General features: G+C 66.3%; 2 protein-coding genes across 2 annotated transcripts in view; one reads left to right on the top strand and one right to left on the bottom strand.

Annotated features, from left to right (window-relative positions):
- The window catches only part of LOC308051259 (mitogen-activated protein kinase kinase kinase kinase 1-like), a gene marked incomplete at both ends in the record, with an annotated part of 10,219 nt that extends 238 nt beyond the window's left edge, over positions 1-9,981 (bottom strand). Inside the window, 13 exon segments of the mRNA XM_080361620.1 lie at positions 439-510; positions 2,432-2,513; positions 2,620-2,682; positions 3,947-4,078; positions 4,156-4,165; positions 4,168-4,227; positions 4,339-4,381; positions 5,463-5,510; positions 6,163-6,218; positions 6,321-6,385; positions 6,973-7,063; positions 8,605-8,662; positions 9,883-9,981. Of these exon segments, the coding sequence (XP_080217746.1) occupies positions 439-510; positions 2,432-2,513; positions 2,620-2,682; positions 3,947-4,078; positions 4,156-4,165; positions 4,168-4,227; positions 4,339-4,381; positions 5,463-5,510; positions 6,163-6,218; positions 6,321-6,385; positions 6,973-7,063; positions 8,605-8,662; positions 9,883-9,981 (879 nt within the window).
- Positions 9,982-11,744: 1,763 nt separating this feature from the next.
- On the top strand, positions 11,745-15,506 carry EIF3K (eukaryotic translation initiation factor 3 subunit K). Its single transcript, XM_080361657.1, is given in 9 exon segments — positions 11,745-11,919; positions 12,833-12,920; positions 12,922-12,932; positions 14,330-14,450; positions 14,686-14,760; positions 14,874-14,940; positions 15,036-15,113; positions 15,206-15,331; positions 15,413-15,506. Coding segments are annotated over 9 exon segments (750 nt in total). The 5' UTR covers positions 11,745-11,767; the 3' UTR covers positions 15,445-15,506.
- Positions 15,507-16,369: the final 863 nt, after the last annotated feature.

Below are 16,369 nucleotides of genomic sequence, written 5' to 3'. Positions count from 1 at the left end.
GACATGGGGACACACATGGGGACACGGGGACACACATGGGGACACACACGGGGACATGGGGACACACATGGGGACACGGGGACACATGTGGGGACATGGGGACACACACGGGGACATGGGGACACACGTGGGGACATGGGGACACACGTGGGGACACGGGGACACACATGGGGACACACACGGGGACATGGGGACACACATGGGGACACGGGGACACATGTGGGGACATGGGGACACACACGGGGACATGGGGACACACGTGGGGACACACATGAGGATATGGGGACACACATGGGGACACACATGGGGACACACATGGGGACATGGGGACACACATGGGACATGGGGACACACATGGGGACACACGTGGGGACATGGGGACACACATGGGGACATGGGGACACACATGGGGACACACATGGGGACACGGGGACACACATGGGGACACGGGGTGTCCAGCAGCTCCAGGGTCAGCGGCCGCCCCAGCCCCGGCTGGGCCACGAACTGGTGCTGGGGACACACATGGGGACATGGGGACACACGTGGGGACATGGGGACACACGTGGGGACACACATGGGGACACACGTGGGGACATGGGGACACACATGGGGACACACACGGGGACATGGGGACACACATGGGGACACACATGGGGACACACATGGGGACATGGGGACACACATGGGACACGGGGACACACATGGGGACACACACGGGGACATGGGGACACACATGGGGACACGGGGACACATGTGGGGACATGGGGACACACACGGGGACATGGGGACACACGTGGGGACATGGGGACACACGTGGGGACACGGGGACACACATGGGGACACACACGGGGACATGGGGACACACATGGGGACACGGGGACACATGTGGGGACATGGGGACACACACGGGGACATGGGGACACACGTGGGGACACACATGAGGATATGGGGACACACATGGGGACACACATGGGGACACACATGGGGACATGGGACACACATGGGGACATGGGGACACACATGGGGACACACGTGGGGACATGGGGACACACATGGGGACATGGGGACACACATGGGGACACACATGGGGACACGGGGACACACATGGGGACACGGGGTGTCCAGCAGCTCCAGGGTCAGCGGCCGCCCCAGCCCCGGCTGGGCCACGAACTGGTGCTGGGACACGGGGACACACGTGGGGACATGGGGACACACATGGGACATGGGGACACACGTGGGACACACATGGGGACACACATGGGGACATGGGGACACAGGAACACACGTGGAGACACGGGGACATGGGGACACACACGGGGACATGGGGACATGGGGACACACGTGGGGACACGGGGACACGGGGACACACACGGGGACATGGGGACACGGGGACACACGTGGGGACACGGGGACATGGGGACACACATGGGGACATGGGGACATGGGGACACACGTGGGGACATGGGGACACACGTGGGGACACACATGGGGACATGGGGACATGGGGACATGGGGACACACGTGGGGACACAGGGACAGGGACACGGCATGGGGACATGGGGACAGGGACATGGAGTCATGGGGACATGGAGACATGGGGACAGGGACACGGCACATGGGGACATGGGGACGGGACACGGGACACGGAGACATGGGGACACACATGGGGACATGGGGACACGGACACGGCATGAGGACATGGGGACACACACGGGGTCATGGGGACACGGGGACATGGGGACACACATGGGAACATGGGGACATGGGGACACACATGGGGACACGGGGACAATGACACGGGGACATGGGGACACACATGGGACACAGGAACACACATGGGGACACACATGGGGACACGGGAACACACATGGGGACATAGGGACACACACGGGGACATGGGGACACACGTGGGGGACATGGGGACACACATGGGGACACACGTGGGGACACACATGGGGACATGGGGAGACACATGGGGACACAGGGACAGGGACACGGCATAGGGACATGGGGACAGGGACACGGCACATGGGGACATGGGGACGGGGACACGAGGACATGGGGACACAGGGACACGGGGACATGGGGACATGGGGACACACATGGGGACATGGGGACACAGACACGGCATGAGGACATGGGGACACACATGGAGTCATGGGGACACGGGGACATGGGGACACACATGGGAACATGGGGACATGGGGACACACATGGGGACACGGGGACACACATGGGGACATAAGGACACACATGGGGACACAGGGACACGGGGACACACATGGGGACACGGGGACATGGGGACACACATGGGGACATGGGGACAAGGACACGGGGACATGGAGACATGGGGACACACATGGGGATACATATGGGGACATGGGGACACGGGGACACGGGGACATGGGGACATGGGGACATGGGGACTCACGCTGAGCAGCTTGGCGGCGCTGGGACGTTTCTTGGGGTTCTTGGTCAGCGTCACTTTGACGAAGTTGTGGAACTGGGGGGACCTGGGGGGCACAGTGAGGGCGGGGGGTCCGGGGGGTCCTGGGGGGTCCCCTGGGGGGGGGTGACACCCCCACCCCCCCATGGTCCCCCCACGGCCCCCCCACTCACCACTTGGCCTTGTCCTTCAGCTTGGGGGGCTGGTACCCGCTCTTGGACATCAGGAACAGCACCCTGGGGGTGGGGGTCAGGGTGTACCCCCAAAACCAATGGGTGCTGGGGGGGTTAGGGTGTATCCCCAAAACCAATGGGTGCTAGGGGGTCAGGGTGTACCCCCAAACCAATGGGTGCTGGGGGTCAGGGTGTACCCCCAAAACCAATGGGTGCTGGGGGGGGTTAGGGTGTATCCCAAAACCAATGGGTGCTAGGGGGGTCAGGGTGTACCCCCAAACCAATGGGTGCTGGGGGTCAGGGTGTACCCCCAAAACCAATGGGTGCTGGGGGTGGTCAGGGTGGCCCCTCACAACCAATGGGTGCTAGGGGGGTCAAGGCGTACCCCCAAAACTAATGGGTGCTGGGGGGGGTCAGGGTGTCCTCCCCCAAAACCAATGGGTGCTGGGGGGGTCAGGGTGTACCCCCAAAACCAATGGGTGCTGAGGGGGGTTAGGGTGGCCCCCCAAAACCAATGGGTGCTGGGGGGGGTCAAGGTGTACCCCCAAAACCAATGGGTGCTGAGGGGGGTTAGAGTGGCCCCACAAAACCAATGGGGTGCTGGGGGGGGTCAGGGTGTACCCTCAAACCAATGGGTGCTGGGGGTGTTTTGGGGTCCCCTCACCTCAGGGGGTGCAGGTCGAACAGGGGGGGTTTTGGGGTCCCCTCACCTCAGGGGGTGCAGATTCAATGGGGGGTTTTGGGGGGTCCCCTCACCTCAGGGGGTGCAGGTCGAACAGGGGGGTTTTGGGGTCCCCTCACCTCAGGGGGTGCAGGTCGAACAGGGGGGGGTTTTGGGGGGTCCCCTCACCTCAGGGGGTGCAGGTCGAACAGGGGGGTTTTGGGGGGTCCCCTCACCTCAGGGGGTGCAGGTCGAACAGGGGGGGGTTTTGGGGGGTCCCCTCACCTCAGGGGGTGCAGGTCGAACAGGGGGGGTTTTGGGGGGTCCCCTCACCTCAGGGGGTGCAGGTCGAACAGGGGGGGTTTTGGGGGGTCCCCTCACCTCAGGGGGTGCAGGTCGAACAGGGAGGGTTTTGGGGTCCCCTCACCTCAGGGGGTGCAGGTTCAATGGGGGTTTTGGGGGGTCCCCTCACCTCAGGGGGTGCAGGTCGAACAGGGGGGGTTTTGGGGGGTCCCCTCACCTCAGGGGGTGCAGGTCGAACAGGGGGGGGTTTTGGGGGGTCCCCTCACCTCAGGGGGTGCAGGTCGAACAGGGGGTGGTTTTGGGGGGTCCCCTCACCTCAGGGGGTGCAGGTCGAACAGGGGGGGTTTTGGGGGGTCCCCTCACCTCAGGGGGTGCAGGTCGAACAGGGGGGGCTGCAGCTCCGCCAGCTCCAGGGCCGTGATGCCCACGGACCAGACGTCGCACAGCTCGTTGTACCCCCCCTTCAGCTCCACCGCCGCCACCTCGGGCGCCATCCTGGGGGGGGGACACTGAGGAGAGACCCCCCCAAACCCCCCCGGCACCCTCAAACCCCCCGGGACCCCCAGTCTCACCAGTACGGGTCCCGATGAACGACATGCGCCGGGCGAACGTCGCGCTGATCTGCGCCGCGATCCCGAAATCCGCTTTTGCGGGGGGGGCAGGAAGGGTTTGGGGGGGCCCTGCAGCCCCCCCAGGCCCCTCAGGACCTTTATCCCCCCCCCAGCCCCCCAATTTTCCCCTTGGCCCCCACTCACCCAGCTTCACCTCCCCGCTGTCATTGATCAGGATATTCGCTCCCCTGCAGGGATGGGACCCCCCAATTTGTGACACCCCCCCCAGTTTGTGACACCCCCCCCAGTTTTTGACACACCCCCCAATATGTGACCCCCCACAATGTCTGCTCGACCCCCAGTGTGTCCCCAGTTCCCCCGGTGCCTCCCAGTGTCCCCCAGTTCCCCAGTGTCCCCCAGTTCCTCTCAGTGTTCCCCAGTTCCCCCAGTATCCTCCGGTGCCCCCCAGTGTCCCCCAGTTCCCCAGTGCCCCACAGTGTCCCCCCAGTTCCCCCCAGCATCCCCCAGTGTTCCCCCAGTGATCACCCCAGTGTCCCCCCAGTTCCTCCAGTGCCCCCCAGTGCTCCCAGTGTCCCCAGTATCCCCCCAGTTCCCCAGCGTCCCCCAGTCCCCTCAGTGTTCCCCCAGTGCCCCCCAGTCCCCCAGTTCCCCAGTGTCCCCCAGTTCCCCCAGTGATCCCCCAGTGTCCCCCCAGTTCCCCCAGTGTCCCCCCAGTCCCCCCAGTGTCCCCCCAGTTCCCCAGCATTCCCTAGTGTCCCCACAGTGTTCCCCCAGTGTCCCCCCAGTTCCCCCAGTGCCTGCCAGTGATCCCCCAGTGTCCCCCCAATCCCCCAGTTCCCCAGTGTCCCAGTGCCCCCCAGTTCCTCCAGTGCCCCCCAGTGTCCCCCCAGTGTCCCCCAGTTCCCCCAGTGTCCCTGTCCCTCAGTTCCCCCAGTGCCCTCCAGTGATCCCTCTAGTCCCCCCAGTCCCCCCAGTCCCCCCAGTTCCCCCAGTGCCCCCCAGTGTCCCCCAGTGTCCCCCCAGTGCTCCCCCAGTGCCCCAGTGTCCCCCAGTTCCCCCAGTGATCCCCCAGTGTCTCCGAGTTTCCCCCAGTGCCCCAGTTCCCCAGTGTCCCCCCAGTGCCCCCAGTGTCCCCCAGTGTCCCCCAGTGTCCCCCCAGTCCCCCCAGTGTCCCCCAGTTCCCCCAGTGATCCCCCCAGTGTCCCCGAGTTTCCCCCCAGTGCCCCAGTTCCCCAGTGTCCCCCAGTTCCCCCAGTGTCCCCCCAGTGCCCCCAGTGCCCCCCCAGTCCCCCCAGTGCCCCCCGCACCTTGATGTCGCGGTGGATCTTGCCCTGCGAGTGCAGGTAGGACAGTCCCTGCGGGGGGGGGATGGGGGTCAGGGATGGGGGCGGGGGGGGTGGGGGGGGGCGGGGGGGCAGGGGGGGCAGGGGGTGTCCCATGGCGGGTCTGGGGGGTTCCCAGGGGTCTCAGAGGGGTCTGGGGGGTCAGAGGGGTCGGGGGGGGTCAGGGGGTCCAGGGGATCTGGGGGGTCAGAGGGGTCTGGGGGGGTCCCAGGGATCTGGAGGGGTCAGAGGGGTCCGGGGGGGTCAGGCGGTCCCAGGGGATCTGGGGGGGTCAGAGGGGTCTGGGGGGGTCAGAGGGGTCCGGGGGGGTCAGAGGGGTCTGGAGGGGTCAGAGGGATCTGGGGGAGTCAGAGAGATCTGGGGGGGGTCAGAGGGGTCCGGGGGGGTCAGGGGGTCCCAGGGGATCTGGGGGGTCAGAGGGGTCTGGGGGGGTCCCAGGGGATCTGGGGGGGTCAGAGGGGTCTGGGGGGTCTGGGGGGGTCAGAGGGGTTTGGGGGGGGTCCCAGGGGATCTGGAGGGGTCAGAGGGGTCCGGGGGGGTCAGGCGGGTCCCAGGGGATCCAGGGGGTCAGAGGGGTCGGGGGGGATCCAGGGGGGTCTTGGGGGTTCCCAGGGGGGTCTGGGGGATTTCGGGGGGTCCCATGGGGGTCAGGGGGGGCCCCCACCTCCAGCGTCTCCCTGCAGACATAAGCGATTTGCAGCTCCGAGAGGGGCCCTGTCACTGCGGGGGGGCAATGGGGTTCAGTGTTGGGGGGGGGGGACACGGGACACCCCAATTCTGGGGATCCCCCCCCCCCCCCGTGCCTCAGTTTCCCCGCCGTACCGTGGTAGATGTCCTGCAGGGACCCCCCCCCGCACAGCTCCATGCAGATCCACAGCTTGTTGCACCTGGGGGGGAATTGGGGTACGGGGTGGGGGGGGCAGAGTTGGGGGGCACCAGGGAGAGATGGGGGGAGTGGGGTAGTGGGGGGTTGGGGGGTTGGGGGGGGGGGTGGGGAGGTCCAGGGGGGTCTGGGGGGTCCAGGAGGGCCATTGGGGTTTGGGGGGTCCTGGGGGTCTGGGGGGGTCCAGGAGGGCCCATTGGGATTTGGGGGGGTCCTGGGGGTCTGGGGGGGTTCAAGGGGGCCCATTGGGATTTGGGGGGGTCCTGGGGTCTGGGGGGGTCCAGGAGGGCCCATTGGGGTTTGGGGGGGTCCTGGGGGTCTGGGGGATCCAGGGGGTCTGGGGGGGTCCAGGGGGGGCCCATTGGGGTTTTGGGGGGGTCCTGGGGGTCTGGGGGGACCCAGGGGGTCTGGGGGGGTCCAGGGGGGCCCATTGGGGTTTGCGGGGGTCCTGGGGGTCCGGGGGGTCCAGGGGGTCCCGGGGGGTCCGGGGGGTTCCAGGGGGTCCGAGGGGGTCCTGGGGGGTCCGGGGGTTTCTGGGGGGGTTCTTGGGGGGTTCCAGAGGGGTATTTGGGGTCCCGGGGGGTCCCTCACCAGCTGTAGCTGCCGTAGTAGGCGATGATGTTGGGGTGCTGGCAGGATCGCACCATCAGGATCTCCTGCTGCAGCGCCGCCCGGTCGTCAGCTGGGGGGGCAGAGGATGCGGGGGGGGCCAGGGGTACCCGGGGGGCGAGGGACTGGGGGGCATTGGGGGACTGGGGAACACTGGGGGGGACTGGGGGAACTGGGAGGACTGGGGGGACTGGGGGGAACTAGGGGCATGGGGGGGACTGGGGGGACTGGGGAACACTGGGGGAACTGGGGAACTGGGGGAACTGGGGAACTGGGGGGACTGGGGGGACTGGGGGGACTGGGGAACACTGGGGAACTGGGGTACTGGGGGAACTGGGGGCATGGGGGGGACTGGGAGGGACTGGGGGGACTGGGGGGACACTAGGGGAACTGGGGGGACACTGGGGGGACACTGGGGGAACTGGGGGGAACTGGGGGCACTGGAGGAACTGGGGGGACACTGGGGGCATGGGGGGGACTGAGGGGACTGGGGAACACTGGGGGAACTGGGGGGAACTGGGGGAACTGGGGGGACTGGGGGAACTGGGGGGACTGGGGAACACTGGGGAACTGGGGGGAACTGAGGGACTGGGGTACTGGGGGGACTGGGGGGACTGGGGAACACTGGGGGAACTGGGGGGAACTGGGGGAACTGGGGGCATGGGGGGGACTGGGGGGGACTGGGGGGACACTGGGGGAACTGGGGGAACTGGGGAGAGCATTGGGGGGAACTGGGGCACTGGGGTGACTGGGGAACACTAGGGGAACTGGGGGGAACTGGAGGACACTGGGGGGAACTGGGGGGAACTGGGAGAACTGGGGGAACTGGGGGACACTGGGGAACATTGGGGAGAACTGAGGGACACTGAGGAGAGCATTGGGGGGAACTGGGGGACACTGGGGGGGAACTGGGGGACACTCGGGAACATTGGGGAGAACTGGGGGACACTGGGGGGGAACTGGGAGGAACTGGGGGACACTGGGGGGGAACTGGGGGACACTGGGGAGAGCATTGGGGGGAACTGGGGGACACTGGGGGGGAACTGGGGGAACTGGGGGACACTGGGGGGGAACTGGGGACACTGGGGAGAGCACTGGGGGAACTGGGGGACACTGGGGGGGAAACTGGGGGAACTGGGGGACACTGGGGTGACTGGGGAACACTGGGGAACTGGGGGATACTGGGGAGAGCATTGGGGGGAACTGGGGGACACTGGGGGGGAACTGGGGGAACTGGGGGGAACTGGGGGGAACTGGAGGGAACTGGGGGGAGCACTGGGGGGAACTGGGGGACACTGGGGTGACTGGGGAACACTGGGGAAACTGGGGCGAACTGGGGGATACTGGGAGAGCACTGGGGGGAACTGGGGGACACCGGGGGGGAACTGGGGAGACTGGGGGGAACTGGGGGACACCGGGGGGGAACTGGGGGGACTGGGGGGAACTGGGGACACTGGGGAGCACTGGGGATCTCCAGGGATATTGAGGCGGTCCAGGGGGCATCCTGGGGGTTACTGGGGTGTCCCAGGGGGCACTTGGGGTACGGGGGGGGGGTAGTGAGGGCCCCCAGGGGGTATTGGGGTGTCAGGGGGTCTCGGGGTGTCCCCCCCTCACCTGCGTCCATCTTGACGACCTTGATGGCGGCGGGTGCGCCCGTGGCCTTGCTGCGGGCCTGGCCGGGGACACGGACACCAGTGCCCCCCAGTGCCCCTCAGTGCCCCCCCAGTGCCCCCAGTGCTCCTCCCAGTGCCCCCAGTTCCCCCCAGTTCCTCCAGTGCCCCCTAGTGCCCCCCCCAGTGCCCCCAGTTCCCCCCAGTGTTCCCCCCAGTTCCCTCCAGTGCCCCCAGTGCCCCCTAGTGCCCCCCAGTTCCCCCAGTTCCTCCCAGTGCTCCCCCCAGTTCCCCCAGTGCCCCCCCTAGTTCCCCCCAGTGCCCCCAGTGCCCCCCAGTGTCCCCAGTGCCCCCAGTGCTCCCCCCAGTGCCCCCAGTGCCCCCCCCAGTTCCCCCAGTGCTCCCCCCAGTGCTCCCCCCAGTGCCCCCAGTGCCCCCTCCAGTTCCCCAGTGCTCCCCTCAGTTCCCCCAGTTCCTCAGTTCCTCCCAGTGCTCCCCCCAGTTCCCCCAGTGCTCCCCCCAGTGCCCCCAGTATCCCCCCAGTATCCCCCCCGTGCCTCTCAGTGCCCCCCAGTTCCCCCAGTGCCCCCAGTTCCCCCCAGTTCCCCCAGTGCCCCCAGTGCCCCCCAGTGCCGGATGTCCTGAGGCCTCCAGTGGCAGCAGTGGGGCTGGATCGGGGCGGAACTGGGAGCACTGGGGGGAACTGGGAGCATTGGGGTGAACTGGGAGCATTGGGGTGAACTGGGAGCACTGGGGGGTGCGAATGGGAGTATTGGGTGGGGGAGGAGGAACTGGGAGCGCTGGGGGAACTGGGAGCACTGGGATGAACTGGGAGCATTGGCAGGGTGTGAACTGGGAGCACTGGGTCAGGGGGGAAGCGCTGAGGGGAACTGGGAGCACTGGGTTGAACTGGGAGCACTGGTGGGGTGCGAATGGGAGCACTGGGGGGGTACGGAAGTGCTGAGGTGGAACTGGGAGCACTGGGGTGAACTGGGAGCACTGGGGGGATGCAGGAAGCACTGGGGGGAACTGGGAGCACTGGGGCGAACTGGGAGCACTGGGGTGAACTGGGAGCACTGGGGGGATGCAGGAAGCACTGGGGGGAACTGGGAGGCACTGGGGTGAACTGGGAGCACTGGTGGGGGGGGAAACAGGAAGCACTGGGGGGAACTGGGAGACCTGACGGGTGGCAACACAGGGGGGAGGGGCCCCAGTTTTTGGGGGGGGTCACCCCACACTCCCCCCCCCCCCCCAGCCCCATGTTTTGGGGGGTCCCCGTCACCTTGTAGACGTCCCCGTAGGTGCCCCCCCCCAGGCGCTGCAGCAGCTCGAAGTCCAGCTGGGGGTCGCGGGGGGCGGCGAGCGGCGGCCCCGGCTCCATGGCGGCGGAAGGGGAAACTGAGGCACGGCGGGGACCCAGGCATCCGGCCCCGCCCCCGGGGCCGCCCCCCCTCTGCGCCCAGTTTGGTCCCAGTATGAGCCCAGTATCGCCCTTAAGAGCCCCGGTTGGCCGCGGGGGGAGCGCCAGGGCGGCCCAGTGTCTCTGCAGTCTGGGCCCAGTTTGGACCAGTGTGAGTGCTGCTTAACGACCAGTACGGCCCCGTATGTCCCAGTACAGCCCCATCCATCCCAGTGTGATCCCCCTGTATCCCCAGTATGACCCAGTCCATCCCAGTGTGATCCCTGTTTAACTCCAGTATGACCCAGTCCATCCCAGTGTGATCCCTGTTTAACTCCCAGTACAGCCCCGTATACACCAGTACAGCCCCATCCATCCCAGTGTGAACCCCCTGCACCCCCAGTATGACCCAGTCCATCCCAGTGTGAACCCCCTGCATCCCCCAGTATGACCCAGTCCATCCCAGTGTGATCCCTGTTTAACTCCCAGTATGACCCAGTCCATCCCAGTGTGATCCCTGTTTAACTCCAGTATGACCCAGTCCATCCCAGTGTGATCCCTGTTTAACTCCAGTATGACTCAGTCTATCCCAATGTGATCCCTGTTTAACTCCAGTATGACCCAGTCCATCCCAGCGTGATCCCTGTTTAACTCCCAGTACAGCCCCGTATACACCAGTACAGCCCCATCCATCCCAGTGTGAACCCCCTGCATCCTCCAGTATGACCCAGTCCATCCCAGTGTGAACCCCCTGCATCCCCCAGTATGACCCAGTCCATCCCAGTGTGAACCCCTGCATCCCCCAGTATGACCCAGTCCATCCCAGTGTGATCCCTGTTTAACTCCAGTATGACCCAGTCCATCCCAGTGTGCTCCCTCTTTAACTCCAGTATGACCCAGTCCATCCCAGTGTAACTCTGGTCTAACTCCCAGTACATCCCCATCTATCCCAGTACAACCCAGTCTATTCCAGTGTGTTCCCCTGCATCCCTCAGTTTGTCCCAGTCCATCCCAATGTGATCCCTGTTTAACTCCCAGTATGACCCAGTCCATCCCAGTGTGATCCCTGTTTAACTCCAGTTTGTCCCAGTCCATCCCAGTGTGACTCCTGTTTAACTCCAGTATGACCCAGTCCATCCCAGTGTGATCCCTCTTTCACTTCCAGTTTCTCCCAGTCCATCCCAGTGTGTCCCCCTTTCCCTCCCAGTCCGTCCCAGTGGGTCCCCCTTTCACTTCCAGTTTGTCCCAGTCCATCCCAGTGTGTCCCCCTTTCACCCCCAGTCCATCCCAGTTGGCTCCCCCTGCAGCTGCCGCCCCAGTTTGCCCCAGTTTGCCCAGTTTGCCCCAGTTTGCCCAGTTTGCCCCCGTTTGCCCCAGTTTGCCCAGTTTGGCGCGGCCGCAACTGTGCCGGGAAATGGCCGCGTGCGCGTGGCCGCGCTCCGTGGGCGTGGCCTCCCCATCTGGGCGTGGCCTCCCCATCTGGGCGTGGCCTCCCCATCTGGGCGTGGCCTCCCCATCTGGGCGTGGCCTCCCCATCTGGGCGTGGCCTCCCCATCTGGGCGTGGCCTCCCCATCTGGGCGTGGCCTCCCCATCTGGGCGTGGCCTCCCCATCTGGGCGTGGCCTCCCCATCTGGGCGTGCCCGCACGCTGTGGGCGTGGCTTCACTATATGGGCGGGGCCTGACTATGTGGGCGGGGCCAATGGGTATAACCCGCCTCCGCGCTGTTCCTTTACTCCCCCCCCACTCGAGTCCTCCACCGTCCCGTCATGCCGGGCGAGCGCCCACGGCGGAAGCGGAAGTTGCCGCGGCCGCCGGAGCCCGCCCCCGTCCCTCCTTCTCTTCCGGCGTCCCCTCGAGTCATGGCGCTGTTCGAGCAGATGCGGGCGAACGTGGGGAAACTGCTGCGGGGCATCGACCGGTAGCGGCGGCGGGAGCCCCGGAGGGGCGGGGGGAGTCCCGGAGGGAGCCCCGGGACGGGCGGGGGGCAGCGGCCAGAGCCGGCGGGGGGGGCGGCGGGGCCTCGGGGGGCAGCGGGGCCGGGGGGGCGCACGGAGCGGGGTCTGTGGGGACCCGCCAGGGTTTGGAGCCTGGGGGGGGCTGTGGGGAACCTGGGGGGTCTGTGGGGACCCCTCAGTGTTTAGAGCCGGGGGGCGGGTCTGTGGGGACCCCTCGGTGTTTGGAGCCTGGGGGGGGTTCTATGGGGACCCCTCAGTGTTTAGAACTTGGGGGATTCTATGGGGACCCTTCAGTGTTTAGAACTTGGGGGAGGTCTGTGGAGACCCCTCAGTGTTTAGAACTTGGGGGATTCTATGGGGACCCCTCAGTGTTTAGAGCCTGGGGGGGGTCTGTGGAGACCCCTCAGTGTTTAGAACTTGAGGGGGTCTGTGGGGAACTTGGGGGGGGTCTGTGGGGACCCCTCAGTGTTTAGAACTTGGGGGGGGGTCTGTGGGGACCCCTCAGTGTTTAGAACCTGGGCGGGGGTCTGTGGGGACCCCTCAGTGTTTAGAACTTTGGGGGGGGGGTCTGGGGGACCCCTCAGTGTTTAGAACTTGGGGGGGGCGGTCTGTGGGGACCCCTCGGTGTTTAGAACTTTGGGGGGTCTGTGGGGACCTCTCAGTGTTTAGAACTTGGGGGGGGGGTCTGTGGGGACCCCTCAGTGTTTAGAACTTGGGGGGGGTCTGTGGGGACCCCTCAGTGTTTAGAACTTGAGGGGATCTGTGGAGACCCCTCAGTGTTTAGAGCCTGGGGGGGTCTGTGGATTTAGGGGGTGTGGGGTTGGGGGGGGGGCTCGGTGTTGGTCCCAGGCTGGTAACGGGGGGTCCCCCCCGCAGGTACAACCCCGAGAACTTGGCCACGCTGGAGCGCTACGTGGAGACGCAGGCCAAGGAGAACGCGTACGACCTGGAGGCCAACCTGGCCGGTGCTCAAGCTGTGAGTGCCCTCTGTCCCCCCCCCGTCCTTGGGGTCCTGTGTGTCCCCTCTCTCTGTCCCCCCCGTCCTTGGGGTCCTATGTGTGTCCCCCTCTCGCTGTCCCCCCCCGTCCTTGGGGTCCTGTGTGTCCCCCTCTCGCTGTCCCCCCCGTCCTTGGGGTCCTGTGTGTCCCCCTCTCTCTGTCCCCCCCGTCCTTGGGGTCCTGTGTGTCCCCTCTCTCTGTCCCCCCCGTCCTTGGGGTCCTGTGTGTCCCCTCTCTCTGTCCCCCCCTGTCCTTGGGGTCCTGTGTGTCCCCTCTCTCTGTCCCCCCCATCCTTGGGGTCCTGTGTGTCCCCTCTCTCTGTCCCTCCGTCCTTGGGGTCCTGTGTGTCCCCTCTCTCTGTCCCCCCCGTCCTTGGGGTCCTGTGTATCCCCTCTCTCTGTCCCCCCTGTCCTTGGGGTCCTGTGTGTGTCCTCTCTCTGTCCCCCCTGTCCTTGGGGTCCTGTGTGTGTCCTCTCTCTGTCCCCCCCCATCCTTGGGGTCCTGTGTGTCCCCTCTCTCTGTCCCTCCGTCCTTGGGGTCCTGTGTGTCCCCTCTCTCTGTCCCCCCCGTCCTTGGGGTCCTGTGTATCCCCTCTCTCTGTCCCCCCCGTCCTTGGGGTCCTGTGTGTGTCCTCTCTCTGTCCCCCCTGTCCCTGGGGTCCTGTGTGTGTCCTCTCTCTGTCCCCCCCCGCTCTGAGTCCCCTCTCTCTGTCCCCCCCCCGCTCTGAGTCCCCTCTCTCTGTCCCCCCTGTCCATTCCCCCCGTCCCCAGTGTCCCCTCTCTCTGTCCCCGAGGTCCTCTCTCTGTGTCCCCCACATCCCCAATATCCCCTCTCTGTATCCCCCTGAGTCCCCAAGGTCCCCTCTCTGTGTCCCCTCTCTCTGTCCCCAATGTCCCCTCTCTCTGTCCCCAATGTCCCCTCTCTCTGTCCCCGAGGTCCCCTCTCTGTGTCCCCTCTCTCTGTCCCCAATGTCCCCTCTCTCTGTCCCCAATGTCCCTCTCTCTGTCCCCGAGGTCCCCTCTCTGTGTCCCCCCCAGGTCCCCGGGGTCGCCTCTCTGTGTCCCCCCATCCCCAATGTCCCCTCTTTCTGTGTCCCCCGAGTCCCCAAGGTCCCCTCTCTGTGTCCCCCCGAGTCCTCAAGGTCCCCTCTCTGTGTCCCCCCCATTCCCCAATGTCCCCTCTTTCTGTATCCCCCCGAGTCCCCAAGGTCCCCTCTCTGTGTCCCCCCCCAAGTCCCCCAGGTCCCCTCTCTGTGTCCCCCCCATCCCCAAGTCCCCCGATGGTCCCCCCTCTCTGTGTCCCCCCCTCCCTGTCCCCTCTGTCCCCCCCACCCCCGATGTCCCCTCACCCCCCACCGTCCGTGTCCCCCCCGCAGGTACCAGTTCAACCCGGCGTTTTTCCAGACCACGGTCACGGCACAGATCCTGCTCAAGGCTCTGACCAACCTCCCGCACACCGACTTCACCCTCTGCAAGTGCATGATCGACCAGGCCCACGTATCCGCCCCACGCTGGGGGGGCCGGGAGGGATTTTGGGGCCCCCCCTCCAACCCCTGACCACCCCAAGCCCCCTCTCCCCCTCCCCAGTGGGGCAACACATGGCAGCTTTGACCTCTCATCATCTACCTGTTGGCTTGGAGACTCAGATTTAGGGCTGAGGGGGGGGGCTGGTTTTGGGGGGCAGTGTGGGGGGGTCCTCTCTCCATGTTTCCCTTGACCCCCCCGGCCTCAGCAGGAGGAAAGACCCATCAGGCAGATCCTGTATCTGGGGGAGCTATTGGAGACCTGCCACTTCCAGTCCTTCTGGGTGAGTCCTGCCCTGGTGGGGGGCACCCCAAACCCGGCAGCATCGAGGGGGCTCCCCAGCCCTCGTTATCCACCCACGGGGGGGTGTTAACGACCCCCCCTCCTCCCCCGCAGCAAGCTCTGGATGAGAACATGGAGCTGTTGGATGGGATCACCGGCTTTGAGGACTCCGTGAGGAAATGTGAGGGGGGCTGTGGGGTGTTTGGGGGGCTGTGGGGAGTTTTGGGGGGCCCCCTGGGGGGGTGCAGTGGCTGATGGGGGGGTCTCGTTCCGCAGTCATCTGCCACGTGGTGGGAATCACCTACCAGCACATCGACCGCTGGCTGCTGGCCGAGATGTTGGGGGACCTCTCGGGTAAGCGAGGGGGAGCAGGAGGGTTTTGGGGAAGGGTCGGGGGGTGGGATAGGGGCTGAACCCCCCCCTATTTTGCCCCCCGTGCTGCCCAGAGGCTCAGCTGAAGGTCTGGATGAGCAAATACGGGTGGACAGAGCCGGAGCCCGGGCGCATCTTCATCTGCAACCAGGAGGAGAGCATCAAGCCCAAGAACATTGTGGAGAAGATCGACTTCGACAGTGGGTATTGGGGGGCCGGGAGCCCCCCCAGCCCCATGGAGCCCCCCAAACCCCCCCCTCACCCTCCTCCTTCTTCCACAGGTGTCTCCACCATCATGGCCTCGTCCCTCTGATCCCGTATTTTATCGTCCCCCCTTTTTAACTCCAGGCTTTGCCAGTAAAGGAGAAGCCTCCACAGTGCTGTTGTTATTTGGGGGGGCAGGGGTGTCCCCAGAGTTTGGGGATGGGGTGGGGGGAGCACTTTGGGGGGGTCCTTAGAGCTTTGCGGGGGGATCTGGGGGTGACCCTTCACCACCACATGCAGTTTGGCCGCTCTTGGGTTTGGGGGACACTGTGTGGGGGAGTGCAGCACATTCCTCCACGGGGCAGTTTGTGTCTCCTTATGGAGGCCACGCCCCCTCCATGGCAACCACGCCCATTTATCTGTGGCCACGCCCAGTTCGCCGGGGAATGGGTGGGGTTTGTAGTGTCACGTGGGGGGCGCTCATGAATATTAATCAGGGGGGCGTGACCGCGAGAGGCAAAGCATTCACTATTAACGGTGCTCAGATAAGGTGCATGCGCGGCCAGCCCAGTGGGCGTGTCCAGTAGAGCGCGGGGGCGTGTCCGAGGGCGGTGGGCGGGGCGCGGAGAGCAATGGGGGCGTGGCTGTGAGATCGCGTGTGCGTGTCCCACGGCCGCGGGGGGGGGGGCGATGAGAGCGCGGGGGGCGTGTCCGGTGATGGTGGGCGTGGCAATGAGAGCGACGGGGGCATGTCAGGGGCGTGGTCGTGAGAGCGCGGGGGCGTGGCCGTGAGATCGCGGGTGTGTGTCCCACGGCCGCTGGGGGGGGGGGGGGGGGGGCGATGAGAGCGCGGGGGGCGTGGCCGGTGATGGTGGGCGGGGCGATGAGAGCGCGGTGGGTGTGTCCGGTGATGGTGGGCGGGGCGATGAGAGCGCGGTGGGCATGTCGGGGGCGTGGCCGTGAGTTCGCGGGGGGCGTGACCGGCGGCGCTGGGGCGGGCGATGAGAGCGCGGGGGGCGTGGCCGGCGGCGGTG

This window comes from Nesoenas mayeri, assembly GCF_963082525.1.
Source record: "Nesoenas mayeri genome assembly, chromosome: 35".
Taxonomy (NCBI): Eukaryota; Metazoa; Chordata; class Aves; order Columbiformes; family Columbidae; genus Nesoenas; species Nesoenas mayeri.
This window is presented reverse-complemented; position numbering and strand designations above follow the sequence as displayed.